At 48.8% G+C, this 23,895-nt stretch overlaps 1 gene segment (V, D, J or C); it reads right to left on the bottom strand.

The window, feature by feature from the left end:
- LOC118994679 (immunoglobulin lambda variable 8-61-like) overlaps positions 1 to 21,687 on the bottom strand; it is a 29,913-nt gene extending 8,226 nt beyond the window's left edge. Inside the window, 2 exon segments of the V gene segment in view lie at positions 652 to 951; positions 21,507 to 21,687. Of these exon segments, the coding sequence occupies positions 652 to 951; positions 21,507 to 21,552 (346 nt within the window).
- Between the last annotated feature and the right edge of the window lie 2,208 nt (positions 21,688 to 23,895).

Below are 23,895 nucleotides of genomic sequence, written 5' to 3'. Positions count from 1 at the left end.
TTAGAAGGAATGGTGATCTGGAATTTAACTTGAGTAAATTTCAAACAAAAGTGTTCAGGAATAATGCTATAGTAATAGAAGTGTAGGTATATTTAAATCTTTAGTCTTCCTAAAACACTTTGGGAGAGAGCTTGTTGAAACAATATTTTGCCCACAAACACACAGTTCTGACCCAGCAGGCCTAGTCAGGAGACCAGCATTCCCTACAAGCTCCCAGGGACACTCTCATTTAAATGCCAATAAAATATTCTCACTGTCCACAGACTCAATCAATACATGAGTGCATCTTGTTAAAGCTCCTGGAACACAGGCAGGATTACAAAGGGCAGTGTGGGCTCTGAGTCTCTCTGATGGTTTATTGTCTGCACTCAGCCTTCACCCGTCATGGTTGTAGGAAGAGGGGAAGACAGGAACTCCCATCTGCCAGGGTCACATGGGACAGATGGGCACAGGCTGGGGGAGCCTGGAGAAGGCATGTGGAGAGGAGCCACTGGACATGGGAATGGGGCCCTGCAGCCCCTCCCCTTGGTGTGCTGACCATTCCCACCCTCTCTCTTTCCTTCTGTCACTAAAGCTGAGCCATTCTGAGCCAATGGGGAGGTTTTGGTTGCACTTCCCCATGGGGTCACATCACTGTGTAACTATCAACACTACTACCCATTTCCAGAGCACAGTAATAGTCAGCCTCGTTCTCAGGCTGGGCCCCTGTGATGGTGAGGGCGGCTTTGTTCCCAGAGATGGATCCAGTGAAGCGCTCAGGGATCCCAGAGGGGCGACTATTTGTCCTGTAGATGAGCATGCGGGGAGCCTTGCCTGGCATTTGCTTGTACCAGCTGGGGTAGTTACCACTAGAGACTGAGCTAGAGCTAAGTCCACAGGTGAGCGTGACTGTCCCTCCAGGTGACACAGACAACGATGGCTCCTCGGTGACAACAGTCTGAGAAAACACGCCTGAAACCAACAGGAATGACATGGGTGTTGTAATGGGTGACTAGGTTACCCTGTAACCCTGCTTTGGTGCGTCCCCCAAGAATGCAGAGTCCCCTCCTCTGACCTGAGCTGTAAGTGAGGAGCCCGAGTAGAAGCACCATCCAGGCCATGGTGAGGACACTCACAGGAAGACGCCTCCTCAGACTCCTGGGCTGGAGGGTCGGGGCCTTGGAGCCTTTTCAGGCCTCCCAGTCCGACTAGGAGGAGGAGGTGCTTCATGCAAATCAGCTTCCTCTGTCTTGTCCTGACACAGTGTCACCCTGATGTCCCCTGGGGAGATCTGAAAAGAGACAGACGCTGCTGCCTCACAACACCAATGACTGCAAAGTGACTATTGCCCTGAATGTGGAGTGTTGACCTCTGTCACCAAATCAGTTCCTCCTCATCCCTGGTGACCTTAATGCTCTCTTTGTGAATCGGCTGTGGCCTACATGATGAGATGTCTGTGTTTACATCTGGCCCCTGTGTTCTAGCTCATCAAAAATCTCACTCTGCCCCTTACATTAGAACATTTCTTCCTTCTTCAGTGGAAACCATTCTTGTCTTATTTGAAGGAGGTAGCAGACACTGCCACCTCTTGCAGGGAGTCCTCTGGGATTCCAGAGTTAGCGTGTGGGGAGTGAAGGCACAGGGTCTGCCCTGGCACAACTCTGATCCCACAGCCTCAGTGAAGGAGCCGACCAAGGCAGAATGTGGACACAGTTTCACTACATACTATTGAAATGAATGAGAAAGGACAAACTAGTAAGAGATAACAACTGAATGGGTGACAGAAAAAGCTGAATGCATGTATTACCAATTTCTTCTTCAATACATTTGCAAGTGTAGCAGCAAATGATCCTGAGTTTGCCACTCACACAGTTGTGTCAGGCTTTCCCCAGACACCACAGGTCCCTTTAAGGATTAGGAGGCAGTGTGGGTTGGAGGGAATGATAGCTGTGTGGGGGACACTCCCGGGACCCCAGGAGCCCCTCTCATACATGAAAAAGACAGAGCAGTGCCCCCTGTGTGTCCTGAGGGACACAGCCTGACTCAGGGAGCACTTTCCCTCATGAGAAGGTCTCACCTCTGAGACACGCCCTCTGCAGGCTGACCTGGCCTCTTCACATCTGCTCTCCCCAATTTCCAGGTTCATCATCGTCACCCAGAGAGATGAACATATTCTAGCCTCAGCCCAAACCCTCTGTGTGGTTCAAGGGGAAGTTTTCTTGATAATGAGAGGGTCCTTTTTGCTCATGTGTTGAGTCATTTGTGAAAATATCAGGTGCGATTACAAATGCGATTTTTTTTCGTTATTTTCCATAGTTCCTTTGCATTATGCTCCTTTCTTTGCTAGAAGAAAAAGATTAGTTTAGGCGACACACACACTCTCTCTGTGGCAGAGGCAGCACTGTGTAATCCAGGACCAGAAGCAGGGCTAGAAGGAGGCAGAATTAATGGATGACCGACCAGCTGTGCCCCGATGGCAGCTGGAAAAGGCAGTGCCAATGCCTGTCCCCACGTATCCCTCGGGGTCCATGGGAGCCAACTCCTTCTGCAATGAGTGAGAGCATGACAGAAGAATCCAGGCCATGGTGGGGAAGCCCCAGAGCTCTGCTAGCTGAGGCCTAATTGTTGACATCGAGACTTTCTCTGCTTAAGCGTCTCCTACCCTATGCCCAGGGACAACTCCAAGGCACATCTTTTTCAAGGAAATTAATTTTCGTTGTGTGATTGTCCACCTACTTTGTCCTGTGAATCTGGCCTGGACAATGACTACTTGGGAGGAAGAAGGCGAGATATGAGGCAACTGTGTGAGTCAGAGCTGAGCACTCATGTGGCCCCCCAGGACCAGGTACAGGGCAGTCACACCTCACTGAGGACACTGCCTGCCCAAGTGTGCTAGAGCCAGACAGAGCCCTGAGCTCTCAGGCTCAGTCCACCAGCGCCCCCTGCTGGTCTCAGAAGGCACATCCTCCAGCCCATCTCACACCCCCAGCTCTTTTGAGAGTTTTCTGATATTAGCAGTTGGGTCTTTCTGATGTCACCACCCAGGGAAGTAGAAGGACCAGGTCTGCTCTGTGACTGGATTAATCCATTCATTTTTTTCGGGTCAGTAATGACCTCCATGGAGCTACATGAAATGTTGTGTTCCTGATGTCAAAGGATTGTGTGATAGCTGAGTTTCCTTCTGTCAGGACCCTTTGTTTGCTGCTGCTACATGACCACTCTGAGTCACTTTTGAGGTTTAAAGTTCCTCAGGGGGCCCTCACTCTTGTTGCTGAGTGGACTGAGCCCAAGATATGACCACATTCTTTGGTCTGCGAACCAGAGGATCGTGGTTCAATTCCCAGTCAGGGCACATGTCTGGGTGGCAGGCTAGTTTCCGGCAGGGAATGCACAAGAAGCAACCATACATTGATATTTCTCTCCTCTCTCCTTCTCTTCTCCTTTAAAGATAAATAAATTAAATTTAAAAATATTTAGAGTTCCTCAGGGAGCCCCATTAGTTCATAGCTGGTCATAGTTGTATTTGGGTGATTCTTCAGGTTGAAACGTTTGGTGCTGTTTTGCTGTTGTCATCGTCATGAGGGTTTCCTGTCGGTGCCCAGCCCCAGGCGCAGGCCTTGGCCTTCTATTCCTGCCTTTGCCATGAGAACGCAGCCCTGTGAGGAACACACGCCTTGTGTTCTTGGTTCCTCCTGCTGGTTCTCATTTACCCTTCACTGTGATGCTCACAGTACTTCTGGCTTTTCAAGAATTGAAAATAATTTTGTCTAATTTTATAAGTATTATAAACACAAGGATTGATAAAAAATAGCATTATTATGAATGGCATTCCACCTCTTTATAAAGGTCCTTTCTCCATTATGGGATTTAGAAACCCTCATTTCATATTGTCCAGTCTCCATTAGCTCTGATCTAATTACTGCCAACATTATTTTCTATTAATTTCTGGTGCACAGCAGAGTGGTGTGACAATGATGTCACTTACACAGTGTTTCTCATGATATTCCCCGTCCCCACGGGCCCCGTCCCCACTGTGGCAGCATCACTGACCAGGGTCCCAACACTGTGCTTCCCATCCCCGTGATGCTCTATTCTTAGGGTGCCTCAGGGGTGTGGTCCCCACACTTGTCTCCTTCCTCTCTGAGCCCCAGGCTGCTCTGCTCCCTCCTGGGGACACATTGTTTTTGGCATAACAGGGAGATGAGTAAGTGAGTGAGTGAGTGAGTGAGGAGCAGGATGCACCACGCTGATTTCTTCAAACCAGAGGAGGGCATTGCAGGATAGTGTCTCAGGGTCTGGAGAGAGGGAGGCCTCCTGAAGCCATGTGACCAGAGAGAGCCCACCCCCTGGGAACCCTGCCTCTGAAAGGAGGCAGTGGGGGTAACGGGGGATGTGCATGAGGTGGCGGATAAGAAGGACTGGATGCCCTTCCCTGAACAAACGCAGAATCATGGGTTTGCACTGCTCTCAAACTTTTTTTTTTGGCCCTTATTTCCCTGCCCCCAGAGCCTGGATTGCCACGAGGGTCCTGGTGCACAGTGAAACCTCCAGCATCTTGCCTGAGTCTAGCATCAGCCCTGAGTCCCCTGCCTGTGCTGTGTAGCAGCTGCTCACACCACCCCTTCCTCCTGCAGTGTCAGATGTAGGTCTGTGCTTTAACTGGGTACAGGGAACCCCTTCGGTGTCTAAGTGCACCCCAAGGGCCTCTGTGAGCCCCAGCACACACCTGAAAGAATTATTCTCAGCCAATTGGAGCCTGACTGCAATGCACACCCTATCACCTGTACTCCCAGTGACACAGGGCTGACAAGACCAGCCCTGGGGCCACCATTGTCCTCACAGGGCTGCTTTCTTCTGTAGCTTTTACAGAAGAAAGTTAGTATAAAAATTTTTTGCATAACATTCATTTGTTGTAGACAGCTCTGCCTGGTTTTAGGAATTGCATCTGTACCCCTTGTGGCTAAGGGTGAGGGATGACCTTTGGAATGTGAGCCACAAGAGACAAAGCTTGATTCTGGTAGCAAACGCTGCCTCAGTTCCTCTCCCTGTCCCCAAAGCTTGGTCGGAAGTCAATTACCGGTAAGACCCAACAAAGAGGGGGACACCTAAGCCAGACTGGATCACTTGGGAGGCCTTCATGGAAGGACTTGGGGGGCTGCAATGAAGACTAATGGACTCTCGCCCACAGCCTTTGACAAAGCCCCAGCCCCCATGTTGTCTGGGAGAAGGGCTTCCTGGCTCTAATCCCCTTAAGCCTGAATACCTGATGGGGAAGGTGCAGCTCCTTGCCCTGCTAGAGCTTGTCTTGGGGAAAAATCCGGCATCACAAAGACTTCCTGATAAACCTGTGAAATCTGCTCTGCTAAGAGTGCTTTCATTCATATGATAAGGGTCCCAGAGGAAATGAGTATGTCTCCCAAAGTTTCTGCAACTCTCTTCCTCACAGACACTGCCTCAGACTCTGAAGCCCTCAGATATCTTTGAAATATTATCTACTGTATAATCCTTGCCACCCTGTATTCCTGTGTATTACAACATAATAAAAGGCTATGGAGCAGGGGTCTCGGGGCCTTTTTCTCCTCGGAGAAACTGGCCTCTGCTGGCCTTTGTCTCCCCTGAGAAACTGGCCACAGCCCACTCCTCCTCCCTAAGCAGATCATGTCATGTAAGCAGATCTGCTCTGTGATTGCAGTTCCTCCCCAACCTGGGTCCTCACCTGGCATCTCACCACCCTGTACTGTGTCCTTGGGACCCAGGGTGCTCAGGCAGCCTTAATCTCAGGGACTGGGAGGGAGGGATGCGCTCTGCTTTGACCCCCTGATTAGGTCTCCTAATTTCAAGCCGACTTCATATGCCTCTCCTCCCTCAGATGCAGGCAGGGCACGTAGACGTTGAGTGTCTGACCATAAACTAGATGTGTGTTCAGTTATTTAGGTCTTAATGTATCTCAGAAATAGTTTGTACCTCTCATTTAATAACACTTTCAGTTTTTAAATTTATCCTTGAGTATTTTTTGTTTTTTGCTGCCATTATAACTTTTAAAATGTTATTGTTAGTGTTTAAGGTTTTTTGTAATTTTTTGTGGTTTACTGGTGATGGGTACATTAGTACTCATTTCTGCATGTTCTTATATTTGAAAGCCCCTGGGAAATCATCTGGAGAAGAAACATCCCCGAGTCTCCCATTGCACTCAGAGCTGGGCACTGTCTGCACTTCCAGCATCTCCACTGGGAGGTTTGTGGCTCTGAGAAAACCTCTGCCTGAGAAGAGGATCAGCTGAGACAGAGGTGATGGTGAGTCCAAATGAGAGATGAAGAAAAGGCCTGATTTGTTCTTCCCAGAAAACTCAGGTCCTGTCTGTTAAAGTGACAACAGATGTCACTCCCAAGTGAAACCTGATCCCAGGCACAGCAAGGCTGAGGTTCCCTGGGAGGAGGAACACAGGGGGCCTTCACTCTCACCAACTTGTGGCTCTTAGCAGTATGAGCATCAGGGCTGCTGCAATGGACACAATGGCAAGGCCAGTCTCATCCTCAGGCTATAGCCCAGAGAAGAGCAGGGCCCCTGCTCTGGCCCAGGTGTCTTTGGATTCACAGAAGCTCCTGCCTCTGCAGGAGCCCTGGCGATTGTCTAGGTCTGAGAGGTCACCCAGGAGGTGCTCGTTGGGCTCCCTGGCTTCTGCTGGTACCAGTGTATGTGCTAGGGGTCAATGTTAAATCTAGTTCTCAGGGTGCATGGGAATCTCACTGATGTTCCCTGGGATGCACAGAGAGAGGGGTGGAGTCAGCACAGGCTGGGAGAGGGAACACACAGAGAGAGACACTCATGGTTGATGGAGGAAATACTCAGGGTAAAGTTCCTCAAGGCTCTGGGCAAGTAAAGAAAGACACAACCTCAGTAGCTGTCCTGGGACCCTCAAGCCTGTCCCTACCTGTGCAGTGAGAGAGGAGCACGAGGAGGAGAGGAGTCCAGGCCATGGTGCACACAGCCCCTGAGCCCACAGTGGGGCCCAGGCCTCTTTTCTTCCCAACCCTCTGCCAGGGGAGGGGCTGTCCATGCAAATGTGTGTCCATCCAGGGACTGCCCAGCCCCTCCCTGAGCCCTGGTGCTGGAGCTCAGTTTAGACCACAACTGAGGATGATGGAGGTTGGCTTCATCCCTGGGGAGAGCCCTGTGGGGAAGCACCTGCTAAGAGCAAAGAAAAGTCTCTGCTCAGGGGAACTCTGCAAGACTTGAGAGGACACAGGGGCTGTATCTCCATCAGTGAGTCTCCATCAGTGAGCACAGTGCCCAGGCCCCAGGCCCAGATTCCTTTGAGAGAATGATCCTCACTGAGCAACTGTTTAGAAGCTCCAGGGTGGTCCACCAGTGCCCCCTGCTGGTCATGGCCCAAATCCCTGAGATCCCAGCTGGTTTCTGCAGCTCCCCAGGTGGCTGTCTCTATTCACACATCCAGGGTCTGATGTCTAGATACTGTTGATCAGTCATGTGGTGCAAATCACCCTACTTCTTCTCACAGCCAGAAAGAGTTCTGGTCTATGGGAAGGGAAAGCATGTACGTATAACTATTTCAGAATTCCGCCTCCCCAGAGTTCTGTACAGAATGTTAAGAGCCCCTGTGTTTCGTGAAGTGCAGTTAGACAAGAGGAGGGCAGTAAAACGAGTGTGAGGAAGTTTTCCAGAAAGTGGGATTGGTGGCATATTCAAACCAGGGCAAAGCTCTAGAATTTTGTTAGGGAGCAGAGAATACACAAAGATTTGTGAAGAACTAACACATTGGTGTACTTAGCATGTACCACTGGACATACTTCTTTACACCAAGAACTGATTTTTTAAATGTCCGTAGTAGTCTGCACATGTTGCCATTTAAATTTGGTGAATTTTGTCCTAATCATACATATTCTATACATATATAATCTTTAATATGTACATATGTTTTAATGTTCCAAAACTCTTGTGCATTAAAGCAGTTTTAACCCACAAGACTTGGGTTCCCTGTTTCCGAGGGCTGGCCGGTGTAACCGATGAGCCGACTGAAAGTGAGCGACAGACAATGCATCCTCCTTGTGCAGGTCTGAGGTTCATGGAACGACTCGCTGGGCGGAGTGACCTCCAGACTGTGACAGAAACTCTCACTTCCACATTTATGGCTGCTTTGCCCTCACTGTGCGTTACAGAAGCCTCTCCTCTGTGGATGCAGACCACACACTCACCCATCTTCCTTTTTTTTAAAAATTTTCCTGTCATGGCTGTTTGTGGGATTTGGGACGTGGAGCTGGATACTAGAGTTTGATGGGTCCTGTGGTTCTCTGTATGGAACATGTGTGGACAAATGATGGCATTATGGGACCTTAGTGCAGGGAGATAGCAGTGCACATTCACCCACCTGACCCACACTCAGCACTGTAGAGGCTCATGGAGGTTGTCTGTGGTCCTCACAGTCTCACTTGTCATGTCCCTGTCCCTGTGGTTCTTCACTCAGGTCCTGAGGACTCATCACGAATTCTTCGTTTTCCCCCCATGAGTCCCTGGATCCTAGTCTGTCACACCATCACCTCCCCCAGCCCTGGGACCAGTAACCCACCCACATGGTTCATTAAGAACAGGAGGACTCAGATTCATAGCACTTCCGGCTTTTGATTTCTTGGGTCAAATTATTCATGCTTCCACTAGAACAAACTCAGAACCTCCAAGTCAAAGTGTCCAGAAAGCAGAAATCTTTCTATGGGCCTCAGATCTGTGCTTTTTACGAGATCATGCATTTAGGTGCCAGATATATCCACTCAACAAACACTTCTGAGTTTGTCCTTCATGCCAGCCTTTGTTCTGGATCTGGTAACAAATCCAGATCCAGATACGCTGGTAACAAAACAGGAAAACATTTCAAATCTAAAGTCCCATGAAGCTTCTACACCAGTGGGAAAACCCACAGGGAACAGAGTCACTGTCATCACAAATGTCCCCACGGGGCTGGAATCCCCAATCAGCCTATGATCCCCATCAGATCCGGAGGCAACCCTGAGGGATGAGAGACATGAGCCTCACAAAGGACGGCCAGTGCCATATCGAGGGCCTCCCACAGCGTGTCCTCGTCCTCTGTCCCTGGTGCAGTGCTCCAGGGGGCTCAGTGCATGACCCTGTCACTCACCAGGGCCTCAAACAGCATCTCCTTCTGGTGCTGTGCACCCTTTCCTTCACTTTATTTAAGTTTTTTGCATTATTGTCTCAGTGATAATTCAAATGTATACATATGATGAAGCCCCCCTCTGCTTATAAAACTCCTAACCGTCGCCTCCACATCATGATTAAATAAAAATCTTTAGTGTCTCATTCAAGGTATCCAGGTGCCTGCCATGAACGGCTGCCCTTCTCCTGCCTCACCTTTCCCATCTGTAGTCTGTAAAAAGCACTAATGGGTCCTGTGTGCAAATGATTCTTTACCCTGAACACCTGAGTCTCATTCCATTAGACTCTTCACATCTGTCAGCTCACATCCTGAGTGCCCTTTCCCCAGGAGATCATAGGGGGTCTCTTATCCAAATTGAGAGACAGGACATATTAGCTTAGAGACGTTGGATGGCAACCCTCTGCCATTAGGCAAGGACACTCAGTCCTGGAAGAAGCAATCACAGCAGGACAGTGCTCCATCCCCTGTGGTCCGCCCTTGTACCATTTAGATCCACCAGCTCCTGTCATCCATTGCACACGCAGCTCTTCCCGGGACCTCTGAGCAACTTGCAAGGGCTCATCCATGGGAGGAACTGTAACATTTGCTACTAGAGCTGGGCTCAAGGTCTCAGGATGCTATTTGTCCCCTCTCCCACCTCCCATGCTGATTCCCCTGCCCTTTGTAACCACCAGGTCCAAGTAGCCACCTGGTAGGGCAGGTCATAACCTCATTCTTCAGGGGTCTGTGCTCAAATCCACTTCCTTCTGAGGACAAGCATTTGATATTGCTGTAGCTGTTCTCTTCCCATCACAATCGGGGAGGAGAGACTCTCCAAGGCCAAGCTCAGCATTTCTCACCCCCTTCTTGTGACAGCAGCCTCACCCCTTGCTGATAATCAGAGTCAACTGTCCCTTCCAGTTTGCTGACTGTTCTCTTCATGTACAGGTCCCTGTGGAGCTGACCTTGGAAACCTTAGGATTTCTCTTGTGTCTCCTGCATAAATATTCCTCATTTCCCTGCAGCAGCGTGAGAACCCACAGAGACCAGCACTGCAGGAAATGGAGGCAGACACACCCCACGTGGACCCCAGCACTGACGGAAGGAGTGACTTCTTCTCTGTGCTCCTTGTGGTGCTGGGGTCCAGACAACGCTGCAGGTCAGGTCAGAGACCCACGTTCATAGTCACGGGTTAGGTGCTTATGCATCACAGGTGTGGTTCAGCCACCCTGCTGGGTGCTCTGCTGAGGTGGGTCCTGAGGGAGGATGGGATGGAGTGAAGGAAATTGCTCGACAAGTGGAATATGAGAAACGGAGAGAAAATAATTAAACAAGGGGAAACAGTTTGAGCAAGTACAGCCAGCAAATGAATCTCTAGGTTTTATGTTACCTCACCAAGGACACTAGGAGGAAAAGGTTCACATGTGATAGACCATCCTGGGCCAGTCCATCATTTGTAGTGGTCCCTCTTCAAATTGTTCTTAAAAATAAACTCACCAGAAAATATCCTGACCCTTCCATACGCACGTTTTGATGGATCAGTACATTGCAGGACACCTGGAAAGTCAATGGATGTTCTATCAAGACCCCCTGCTGAGATAAAATTCCCTCAGGACAAAGGGTCCCTGGGCATCTTGCTGGTGCACACCCAGGCTCTGTGTCTCTGCCATTTGTCCTAAATGCTCATGGTCCCCACGAGACTTGCAACCAGGGTTGCAGGGGGCTGTTGCTCCTTGTCCTGGGCTAACACCCTGCAAATGTCTCCAAGGCTTCATCGGAGGCATTTGCTTCATTGTGTTTGTATAAAAATTTACTCCATTGTGTTTTTTCCACTAAAACTTATATCTCTCATACCCTCTTCTGCCCCCTCCCAACCCTGTAGTCACCACACCGTTGTATGTGTCCAGGAGTTCTCTCTCTTTTTTTGAAGATTATATTTATTTATCGTTAGAGGGGAATTGAAGGAGAGAAGAAGAGAAATATCAATGTATGGTTGCCTCTCATGAGTCTCCTGCTGGAAATTGGCCTGCAACCCAGGCATGTGCCCAGACTGGGAATCGAACTGCAGTTGTTTAATTCGCAGGCCCACGCTCAATCCACTAAGCTACGCCAGCCAGGGCCCAGGAATTGTCTCTTGTTTTGCATCTTTGCTCCCTCCCTCCATCCGCTCCCCTCTCCCCACAGAGCTGGCAGNAGGAGTCCAGGCCATGGTGCACACAGCCCCTGAGCCCACAGTGGGGCTGGGCTCCCCAGGCCTCTTTTCTTCCCAACCCTCTGCCAGGGGAGGGGCTGTCCATGCAAATGTGTGTCCATCCAGGGACTGCCCAGCCCCTCCCTGAGCCCTGGTGCTGGAGCTCAGTTTAGACCACAACTGAGGATGATGGAGGTTGGCTTCATCCCTGGGGAGAGCCCTTGGGGGGAAGCACCTGCTAAGAGCAAAGAAAAGTCTCTGCTCAGGGGAACTCTGCAAGACCTGAGAGGACACAGAGGCTGTATCTCCATCAGTGAGTCTCCATCAGTGAGCACAGTGCCCAGGCCCCAGGGCCAGATTCCTTTGAGAGAATGATCCTCACAGAGCAACTCTTTAGAGGCTCCAGGGTGGTCCACCACCGCCACCTGCTGGTCATGGCCCAAATCCCTGAGAGCCCAGCTGGTTTCTGCAGCTCCCCAGGTGGCTGTCTCTATTCACACATCCAGGGTCTGATGTCTAGATACTGTTGATCAGTCATGTGGTGCATAATCACCCTACTTCTTCTCACAGTCAGAAAGAGTTCTGGTCTATGGGAAGGGAAAGCATGTACGAATAACTATTTCAGAATTCCGCGTCCCCAGAGTGCTGTACAGAATGTTAAGAGCCCCTGTGTTTCGTGAAGTGCAGAGTTAGACAAGAGGAGGGCAGTAAAACAAGTGTGAGGGAGTTTTCCAGAAAGTGGGATTGGTGGAATATTCAAACCAGGGCAAAGCTCTAGAATTTTGTTAGGGAGCAGAGAATACACAAAGATTTGTGAAGAACTAACACATTGGTGTACTTAGCATGTACCACTGGACATACTTCTTTACACCGAGAACTGATTTTTTAAATATCTGTAGTAGTCTGCACATGTTGCCATATTAAGTTTGTGAATTTCGTCCTAATCATACATATTCTCTCTCTCTATATATATATACTCTTTAATATGTACCTAAGTTTTAATGTTCCAAAACTCTTGTGCGTTAAAGCAGTTTTAACCCACAAGACTTGGGTTCCCTGTTTCCGAGGGCTGGCCGGTGTAACCGATGAGCCGACCGAAAGTGAGCGACAGACAATGCCTCCTCCTTGTGCAGCTCTGAGGTTCATGGAAGGACACGCTGGGTGCAATGACCTCCAGACTGTGACAGAAATTCTCACTTCCACATTTATGGCTGCTTTGCCCTCACTGTGTTTACAGAAGCCTCTCCTCTGTGGATGCAGACCACACACTCACCCATCTTCCTTTTTTTTCAAAAATTTTCCCAACATGGGTGTTTGTGGGATTTGGGATGTGGAGCTGGATACTAGAGTTTGATGGGTCCTGTGGTTCTCTGTATGGAACATGTGTGGACAAATGATGGCATTACAGGACCTTAGTGTAGGGAGATAGCAGTGCACATTCACCCACCTGACCCGCACTCAGCACTGTACAGGCTCATGGAGGTTGTCTGTGGTCCTCACAGTCTCCCTTGTCATGTCCCTGTCCCTGTGGTTCTTCACTCAGGTCCTGAGGACTCATCACCACTTCTTCATTTTCCCCCCATGAGTCCCTGTATCCTGGTCTGTCGCACCATCACCTCCCCCAGCCCTGGGACCAGTAACCCACCCACATGGTTCATTAAGAACAGGAGGACTCAGATTCATAGCACTTCCTGCTTTCGATTCCTCGGGTCAAATTATTCATGCTTCCACTAGAACAAACTCAGAACCTCCAAGTCAAAGTGTCCAGAAAGCAGAAATCTTTCTATGGGCCTCATATCTGTGCCTTTTACGAGATCATGCATTTAGGTGCCAGATATATCCACTCAACAAACATGTCTGAGTTTGTCCTTCATGCCAGCCTGTGTTCTGGATCTGTAGATACGCTGGTAACAAAACATGAAAACATTTAATATCTCAGTCCCATGGAGCTTCTACACCAGTGGAAAAACCCACAGTGAACAGAGTCACTGTCATCACAAATGTCCTCATGGGGCTAGAATCCCCAATCAGCCTATGATCCCCATCAGATCCGGAGGCAACCCTGATGGATGAGAGACATGAGCCTCACAAAGGATGGACAGTGCTGGTCTCCAGGGCCTCCCACAATGTGTCCTCGACCTCTGTCCCTGCTGCAGTGCTCCAGGGGGCTCAGTGCATGACCCTGTCACTCACCAGGGCCTCGCACAGTCTCCGTCTGGTGCTGTGCACCTTTTCCTTCACTTTACTTAACTTTTTGCATTACTGTCACAGTGATAATTCAAATGTATGCATATGATGACGCCCCCCTCTGCTTATAAAAGTCCTAACCTTTGCCCCCACTTCATGATTAAATAAAAATATTTAGTGTCTCATTCAAGGTATCCAGGTGCCTGCCATGAACTGATGCCCTTCTCCTGCCTCACCTTCCCCATCTGTAGTCTGTAAAAAGCACTAATGGGTCCTGTGTGCAAATGATTCTTAACCCTGAACACCTGAGTCTCATTCCATTAGACTCTTCACATCTGTCAGCTCACATCCTGAGTGCCCTTCCCCCAGGAGATCATAGGGGGTCTCTTATCCAAATTGAGAGACAGGGCATATTAGCTTAGAGATGTTGGATGGCAACCCTCTGCCATTAGGCAAGGACGCTCAGTCCTGGAAGAAGCAATGGTGGCAGGACAGTGCTCTATCCCCTGTGGTCCGCCCTTGCACCATTTAGATCCACCAGCTCCTGTCATCCATTGCACAAGCAGCTCTTCCCGGGACCTCTGAGCAACTTGCAAGGGCTCATCCATGGGAGGAACTGTAGCATTTGCTACTAGAGCTGGGCTCAAACTATCAGGATGCTATTTGTCCCCTCTCCCACCTCCCATGCTGATTCCCCTGCCCTTTGTAACCACCAGGTCCAAGTAGCCACCTGGTAGGGCAGGTCATAACCTCATTCTTCAGGGGTCTGTGCTCAAATCCACTTCCTTCTGAGGACAAGCATTTGATATTGCTGTAGCTGTTCTCTTCCCATCACAATCGGGGAGGAGAGACTCTCCAAGGCCAAGCTCAGCATTTCTCACCCCCTTCTTGTGACAGCAGCCTCACCCCTTGCTGATAATCAGAGTCAACTGTCCCTTCCAGTTTGCTGACTGTTCTCTTCATGTACAGGTCCCTGTGGAGCTGACCTTGGAAACCTTAGGATTTCTCTTGTGTCTCCTGCATAAATATTCCTCATTTCCCTGCAGCAGCGTGAGAACCCACAGAGACCAGCACTGCAGGAAATGGAGGCAGACACACCCCACGTGGACCCCAGCACTGATGGAAGGAGTGGCTTCTTCTCTGTGCTCCTTGTGGTGCTGGGGTCCAGACAAGGCTGCAGGTCAGGTCAGAGACCCACATTCATAGTCACGGGTTAGGTGTTTATGCATCACAGGTGTGGTTCAGCCACCCTGCTGGGTGCTCTGTTGAGGTGGGTCCTGAGGGAGGATGGGATGGAGCGAAGGAAATTGCTTGACAAGTGGAATATGAGAAACGGAGAGAAAATAATTAAACAAGGTGAAACAGTTTGAGCAAGTACAGCCAGCAAATGAATCTCTAGGTTTTATGTTACCTCACCAAGGACACTAGGAGGAAAAAGTTCACATGTGATAGACCATCCTGGGGCAGTCCATCATTTGTAGTGGTCCCTCTTCAAATTGTTCTTAAAAATAAACTCACCAGAAAATATCCTGACCCTTCCATACGCACGTTTTGATGGATCAGTACATTGCAGGACACCTGGAAAGTCAATGGATGTTCTATCAAGACCCCCTGCTGAGATAAAATTCCCTCAGGACAAAGGGTCCCTGGGCATCTTGCTGGTGCACACCCAGGCTCTGTGTCTCTGCCATTTGTCCTAAATGCTCAGGGTCCCCACGAGGCTTGCAACCAGGGAAGCAGGGGGCTGTTGCTCCTTGTCCTGGGCTAACACCCTGCAAATGTCTCCAAGGCTTCGTCGGAGGCATTTGCTTCATTGTGTTTCTATAAAAATTTACTGCATTGTGTTTTTTCCACTAAAATTTATATCTCTCATACCCTCTTCTGCTCCCTCCCAACCCTGTAGTCACCACACTGTTGTATGTGTCCAGGAGTTGTCTCTCTCTCTTTTTTTGAAGATTATATTTATTTATCGTTAGAGGGGAATTGAAGGAGAGAAGAAGAGAAATATCAATGTATGGTTGCCTCTCATGAGTCTCCTGCTGGAAATTGGCCTGCAACCCAGGCATGTGCCCAGACTGGGAATCGAACTGCAGTTGTTTAATTCGCAGGCCCGTGCTCAATCCACTAAGCTACGCCAGCCAGGGCCCAGGAATTATCTCTTGTTTTGCATCTTTGCTCCCTCCCTCCATCCGCTCCCCTCTCCCCACAGAGCTGGCAGCCTGCTGTACTCTCTTTCTTACACGTTAGAGTCAGAAACAGCATCAGTGTGTGTCTGTGTATTTGATGACCTCTGTGTTTTGGTGTTTTTGTTATCACCTCTTCATAGCAGGCTGCTGTGCTAAGTGTTAAATTAATTTTTTACACACCCAGTTGAGGGGGATGGCACCAGAGAGGTAATTCTCAGTCATTCAAAGGCCAAATGCATTGCACACCCTCTCACCTGTGCCCCCCACAACTCACCACTGACGAGACCTGCCCTGGGGCCACCACTGTGCTCACAGGCCTGCTGCCCTTGCAGCTCTGTGACCCAGGGATGCCCTGAGCTGCTGAGTGACATTCCCTTCTCTGTCCCCCTTCCAGGAAGTCCCTGTGCTCTCCGCACCTGGGTGACACCGTCTGGAAGAGCTCTCCAAATGAGGGTTTCTTTTCACACACCCTGACCAAGTACAGTCCAAACAAGCTCTTGCTGGGCCTCTGCCAGGGTGTCCTCATGCCTTCTCATTGTCCCCTGACAGCCTCTGTCTCTGTCCCCATGCAGGGAAGCCCACACTCAAGGCAGGGGTCACACTAGGGCAAGAAAAGCAGGAGGTGGGGTGTAGGCTGTCTGGGTGGTTGTCTGCCTTCTGATATCCAGAGGTTCACACCTCTCACTCATCAGACACATTTTCTAGGGCTTCTGTTCAGCTTTGCACCCACAGAAAGGGACAGAGCTATTATGAACCAGAGTTTATGTCTTACTTTCTCCTCTGCATATGACATTGTGACAATGGTCACTGTACCACAGAATACAGTAGTACTCAGCCTCGTCCTCAGGCTGGGCCCCCGACAGGGTCAGGGCAGCTTTACCCCTGAGGATGGAGCCTGAGAACTGAGAAGGGGTCCAGGAGAGTTTACCGTTTGTATTATAAATCAGTGTCACCCGGACTTGGCCAGACTTCTGCTGGAACCAGTATGGATAGTTACTCCTGGTAACATCTCCAGTGCTGGAGCCACAGGTGAGAGTGACTGTCCCTCCTGGGGACACAGTCAGTGAGGGCTCCTGACACACCACAGCTTGAGACCTGGACCCTGAAATAAAAACAGACACATGTCAGGAGTGAAGAGTAAAGGCAGAAAGATCCCTCCCAAAGGCTGGTCCCTGAAGCGTCCATGGACTGGGCAGAGGGTGAAGATGGACAGAAAGAGGAGAGGAGTCCAGGCCATGGCGGACACTTTCCAAATCTCTTGGCGTCAGGCTGGTGCTGGTGTCTGGGTGTCCCTTTATCTCCTCCTCAGCTCCCTGCATGAGGGGTGTGTTTGGGGGGGGGCATTATGCAAATAGGCGCCCACAGCACCATCCAATTCTGGGTCCTGGGCCCAGTTAATAGTTCTGCTCTCAGGAGGAGGCTGAGTTTATTGTGAGCTCTGTGTCCCTTGAGAGGAAGCACCTGCTGTCACTCTAACTCAGGCAAGGAATGTGGGCAAGGGCTCATTCAGTTAGACCCATTTGGGTTGGTTTCAGGCCTTGAATCACTGAGAAGGCCCACAGCGCCCCCTGGTGATGGCCTCCACAGATTACTCATGGTGGTGGGAACTGTGCAGTAGGAATGGTAGCTCAGTTTTCATTTCAATAATCAATCTATAAACAGATAACTAACAAATAAAGTCATAAACAAACTTTATGTATTCTTGATTCCTTCATTGGTTTATAAAATTTCATCTTCGTTGGTTTTTATTTCTACACTTCTATTTGGCGTCATTTTATCATGTCTCCTTCTATTTCAGTTTCTCTACTTTTTCATTTCCTCCAGGAATGTTTGTAGCTGCTAGTTACATGGATTTTATGACTATCACCAAAGAAATCTGTCGCATAATTTCATTATCTCAGTCTTTTCTGTGTTGGTTTCTGTAGACTTTCTTGGCGTCCTCTAGTTTTCATTTTCCTGGTTCTAGATGTGACCAGTGTTATTTCTTAGAGGGTGCAGGCCATTGGGACACCGCATTAGGGGCCCCTGCGTCCCATTCCCTCTGTCCTCCATCAGGCTGCCTTCCTGCTGAGCTGCAGCAGAGAAGGTCAGGGGGCGGATGTTCAGCTTCCATTGGCCCCACCAAAGCTGGAGCACTGACTCCCCTGCTTTGACACCTCCCTGGGGACAGTGGGGCATGGACAGTCACCAGCCAGTTCCCTTCAAGTTAGGGTGAATATTGAGTCCACCAGGCCCTGCGGACTCGAAGAAGGAAGCACATGGAAGGGGAAGATGCTGTGCTCAGTTCATCTGCTGCCCAGTTCCCCACTGGGTTTTTTGGGCATCACTGACACAAGGAGGGTTGGGGGTCCCTGCATGGCCCACTCGCCTGCTGCCTACTCCTTACTCAGAGCTCTGAATGCCACTGGATGGTCAAGGCTTAGCCCCTCACTGGTTCCCACAGTTATAAGCAAGGGGCACAGGAGTGCACACTTGCTCTGGCCTGTATCCCCTCAGCCAGTCTCATTGCTGAGGGGTGAGATTGAAGTTCAGGTCCCTGCTGGGTGGCCAGAATCATGGGTGGGGGAACTGGAGTGCTCACCAGCTTCAGCTGGCCCTACCTGGCTGAGGCTGTTGAGTTTCTAATGATAGGGAGTCAGCCTTCCACTGAATCACCCACACTGTCCCAGGTGGCAAAGGGTCACTGCCAGCTTGTGCTGGGAGGGAATGGAGACCCACACTCTGGCCCTTATGGCTGATATTGCTCGATGGGGGCGCAGGTCAGGGATTCTACAGTGTGGGAGAGCACTGTGCAGGTGTAGTTCAGAAGATGTTCTCTGGCTAGGAATCTGGTTCCCAGGTTTTTGGCTAGAGAGAAAGGGTCTTCTAGGAGTATCTATGTATGTATGTATGTATGTATGTATCTATCTATCTATCTACCATTTTGTCTGTATCTTAGTTGTTTGAAATCTGGAGGTCTCTGCACCTATCTGCTAGGTCTACTGGGAGGTAATAAGGAACCAAGGACTCCAAACCACTCTGTTCCCCCAGTCTGAGTATGTAGAAAGTCTGCCTTCTTGTCACATTTGAAGTCCACTTCTGCTTTGATTGACTTGGTTCAGTGTATGAAGATTTCCTGGGCCCAAGAGACCAGACAAGGAGACTGACAACATCATTCCATCAGGAGCTCATGAAGAGAGGTCCCACTCAAGGTGCATCTCGGGCAGAGACAGGACCAGGTGGATTTGCTCTGTGCCTTCCACTGCCACCCCCAGACTATGTGCTGTTTCTCTGGAACAGTGAGCCTACCCACTGAGACCGGAACCTGTCTTTAATCTGGGGGCGGGGCATCCTCAGGAGCCCTGGGCTCTGTCACCAGAGCTGGGGTAGAGACAGATAAAGACTATGGAGGCTCACACAGTCTTTGTGTCTACTGGGTGGGGGCACCAGGAGTCAAAATGGCAGGTTGGCTTCCAGATGGAGTCGCTTTGGCTGCACAGCCAGGAGTTTATACTTAAAGAGACTCAGGGAACAATGGGGCTCTTCACAGGGACTCAATCCCGTAATCCTGGTGGAGTGGAATCCTAAAGGTTTATTTTGACCATTGGATGAATGAGAGTCTGTGCTTCTCTGGTTCTGCAGAGAGTATTTATATATAAATAAGTGGCTGGTAAACATGATTAATATTTTTGTTTAGTTTACTGTAAAGTGAATAAAAGTGAACATAGAGCCCTGGGTGGTATGGCTCATTGGATTGAGTGCAGGCCTGTGAATCACATGATCCGGGTTCGATTCCCAGTCAGGGCACATGCCTGGGTTGCAGGCCACTTCCCAGAAGGGGACCCATGAAAGGCAACCATACATTGATATTTCTCTCCCTCTCTCCTTCCCTTCCCCTCTTAAGATAAATAAATAAAATCTTAAAAAATAAACTTAGAACACGTGACCATTGTTTGGGTGTGAAAGGCTGACTGCCTGCTCAGGAGCCTCACTCTGCACAAGGGGTCAGACTTGGACTTCACCCTTTCAGGAGAGAAGGGAGTGTATTTTTATTCCTGTGTGAATGATTTCAAACTTCTAATTTTGCAATTATACTGCACTGACAGGAAAAAATGCATAATAGAAAACTTTTGTGTGACTATCACTCACACTTTGTCTAACATTAATCTTGTGAATGTAGGGTTATCTTTCAAAAATCAGAAGCTACCTTAAGTCAATTAATATGAACTAAATTTCAGGTTTTATTAAAATTTCACAAAATTCCCATATATATTCTTCTGTTCATAGGACCATTCCAAGAATCCCATGATTCAATAAACATTATAGAAAACAATCACACTCAAATATGTATATATTTCTAACTTACTAGGTGTAATACTTTTTAAAAATTTATTTTGTGTTGTCTCGATATGATTTTCTCTAAGAAGATTTTTTGACAAAGGTAAGAGTGTTAATAAAAGGATGGTTTCCCACTCTGCCTCTCCCCTCCCAGCCCAGTGCCAGGCGCCCTGGGGAACCTGGTGTTGGGACACCACGTGCAGCCCCTCACCTGACCCTGTGCCAGGGGAGGTGACCTGAGGGATGGGAGGGGGTTTCTGGGAGGTACTTCTAAACAGGTGTCGTCTCAGAGCATCAATATTCACGTAAGTGATAGAAATTTTCTCAACTTGTGGTTGTAGTTTTCAATTTAAAAACAAGGAATAAAAGAAATCAAGTCACAGCTTTCAGCGATGACCTGAGATTTTAAACCTGTTTCTGAACGTTCCTGGATTTATGAAGGTTGATTTAGGAGAGACTCTGATGTGGACTTTAACTTGAGTAAATTTCAAACAAAAGTGTTCAGGAATAATTTTATAATAATAGTAGGGGCAGATTTCAAACTTTAGTGTCCTAAAAAAGTGTGACTTGTTAAAACACAGATTTTGCTCACAAACACACAGTTCTGACCCAGCAGGCCTAGTCAGGGGACCAGTGTCACCTGCAAACTTCCAGTGACATTCTCATTTAAATGCTAATAAAATATTCCTGCAAACACAGGGAGAAATCAGTACATGAGAGTATAACTTGTTAAAGCTCCTGGAACACAGGCAGGATTACAAAGGTCAGTGGGGGCTCTGAGTTTCTCTGATGGTTAATATGTTTGCACTCAGCCTTCACCCGTCATGGTTGTAGGGAGAGAGGTGAGGAAGCCCATTCTGTCAGGGTCACATTAGAGGGATGGGCACACCCTGGAGGCCCCTGCAGGAGGCAAGTGGGGAGGAACCAGTGGACCAGGGAATGGGGCCCAGAGGCCTCTTCCCTTACTGTTCTGACCTTTCCCATCCTCTCTCTTTCCTTGTCACTAAAGCTGAGCCATTCTGAGCACAAAAAGAGATTTTTGTTGCACTTCCCCATGGAGTCACATCACTGTGTAAGTATAACTACCCATGTATAGAAGACAGTGATAGTCAGCATCGTCCTCAGGCTGGGCCCCCGTTATGGTGAGGGCAGCTTTGTTCCCAGAGATGGATCCAGTGAAGCGCTCAGGGATCCCAGAGGGGCGGCTGTTTGTGTAGTAGATGAGCATGCGGGGAGCCTTGCCTGGGGTCTGCTGGTACCAGCTGGGGTAGTTACTACTAGAGACTGAACCAGAGCTAAGGCCACAGGTGAGTGTGACTGTTCCTCCTGGAGACACAGACAGTGACGGCTCCTGGGTGACAGTTTGAGAATCCACACCTGAAACCAACAGGAAAGACATGTGTGTTGTCATGAGAGACAAGATCACCCTGAGACCCTGCTTTGTTGTGTCTCCCAAGAGTACAAAGTCCCTTCCTCTGACCTGAGCTGTAAGTGAGGAGCCCAAGCAGGAGCACCGTCCAGGCCATGGTGGGTCACTCACAGGACACGGCCTCCTCAGGCTTCTGGGGTGGAGGGTGGTGTCCTTGGGGCCTTTTCTTGCCTCCCAGACCCATTAGGAGGAGAATGTGCTTCATGCAAATCAGCTTCCTCTGTCCTCCTGCCCCAGTGTCACCCTGATGTCCCCTGGGGGTTATATGGAAAGAGGTAGGTGCTGGCACCTCCCACACAGCAGTGACTGCACAGTGACTGAGACACTGAGTGAGGCACTTGGCTGGATGTCTTCCACCCAAGCAGCTTCCCTAAGTCCCAGGGGACCTCAGTCCTAATTTCCCCTCTGGAAAACGGGAGAACTGAACAGTGACCTGTGTGCAGTCTCACCCTCCTGCCCCAGTGGCTTTGTTTTCCCCGAACCTAACCCCATCCTCCTGACCCTGTTCTGGCCTCTCTAGTAAAACCCCTCCCTGCCCTCCCTGTGGGTTCTTAGCAGGTCTCCTCCTTCCAGCACTGAGACCACTGGGGAGTGGCAGAGCTAGTGTCAGGGGTGTGGAGGGAGAGGAGTCTCCCACCTACACAGCCCTGTCAGCTCTCTGGGTGCAGCAGTCAGGGGACCAGGGCTGAGGCTGTCCCCCAGGGGTGGGTGCCAGCTCCCCACAGCCCCTGCAGTCACAGGGCAGGGAGCACCGCCCACAGGGCTGCAGGCTCTGAGGGGAAAGGCAACAGCACCCCCATCAAATCAGGAGATTTGTGCCAACAAACAAGGGGTGTAAGAAAACAAGAAAAATACGCCTGATAGTTAGAAACAAAACAAGAGAGACCCAGGGTGCCTACACTAATGGGGGAGAACACCAGGGGCATTTCAACCACCTGGGTCCCCACTGTCCCCTGTGGAACAGAGGGAATGGACAGGAAGGAGGGAGACTTGGGGGGAGGGAAGGTGGCAGGAGATAAAATATTTCCAGTATTTTCTGAAGGTAATGCCCTCAACTGTTTTCATCAAAGTGTAGAATAAAAACTATGATTTTATATTTATTTCTTAATTGCCAGTATACTGATTAATGAAATTTGCACTTTTTATTCTCATCATTGTGTTCATGATGCTCAACTTCCATAAGATAAAATGATTCCTAGTGAAAGATGATATCCCTATGATAACCAAATGCTATTTGTTGAAATAGAGGTAATTATATAATTATATGTGCCTATATGTATTTTGAAATGAGAAGGATGTAAAACTTAAGGTAAAAATAAATAACTTGAAAAGTAATTGAAATATCTAAAAATACGAGCCTCATCACTTTCCATAAGTTGTTGGGAATTGATATCACTGAAATAAATGGGAAATAGACCAGCAAGACATGTAATCTAAATATTGGGTTGGCCAAAAAGTCCATTATGCTTTTCCCATAAAATGAAAGACTTGTTCCATTTTCACCAATAACTGTTGATTTGGATATTTTGAGTATGTTGGCTATCTCCCACTATCGGCTTCTAGTGGGTGCTGCTAAACATCTTCCAAAGCATAAGTCAGCCCCACAGCAGAGAATTCTTTGTCCACATGTGAATAGTGCTGAGAAAGCTGGAAAACCACTTTTGACACATTTGATGAGCCACAGGACCTTCTTCATACACTGCACAATCTTTTATTTTGCATTTCAGTTGAGTTTTTTCCCTTTCTTCAAATAGTAAAGCATATTATGCTGAAAATGTTGCATATCTTCTTCCATCTTCAGTATTAAAATAACCACACAAATATTCAGCAATTTTGATGATTTTTTAATGCACGCTGATATGACAGCTGTCATAATACAGTCTGACAAAATTGTTTCAAATGAAGTTAAAGACAACTAAGCACTAGTAGAGCCATTGAATGGGAAAACTACATGAACTTTCTGGCTGACCCAGTAGACGACAGCGCAAGGACTACGGCATTTACTGTGGGTGTCGTCATGGACACACGGGTCCTCACAGCTGCCCACAGGGTTCCTGACCTCGGGAGGGAGCTCTGAGCCTCCTTTGTAAATTGTCTCAGGTGTTCTTGGGGCAGATCTGTTCAGAGGGGATCTTTCCTGTGGGGACAGTCTGTATCAGTCTGTACTGATATATATATCAGTACATCTTCATACTTGCTCTCCCTACAAATCCAGGGTCCCATCCTTCAGAAACTTCCCAAATACTCTCCTCAGCCCAAGCCCTCCCTGGTGGTCAAGGTAGATCTTTGTTGATATAACATGGGTCCTATGAATCCATTGAGGAGTTTTTGTGCCTATGCTCATACACGTTGTCCCATAATTTTGAAATCTTGTAGTCTTCCCATGGAGTTGGCATATCTGGTTTTTCTCTAAACAGTGAATTAGATTGTACTATGAGCC

Source organism: Sturnira hondurensis, unplaced genomic scaffold (assembly GCF_014824575.4).
Source record: "Sturnira hondurensis isolate 20B ecotype Veracruz unplaced genomic scaffold, ASM1482457v3 Scaffold0009712, whole genome shotgun sequence".
Lineage (NCBI taxonomy): Eukaryota > Metazoa > Chordata > Mammalia > Chiroptera > Phyllostomidae > Sturnira > Sturnira hondurensis.
The sequence above is the reverse complement of the archived record's forward strand: the minus strand, read 5'-3'. Positions and strand labels throughout refer to the sequence as shown.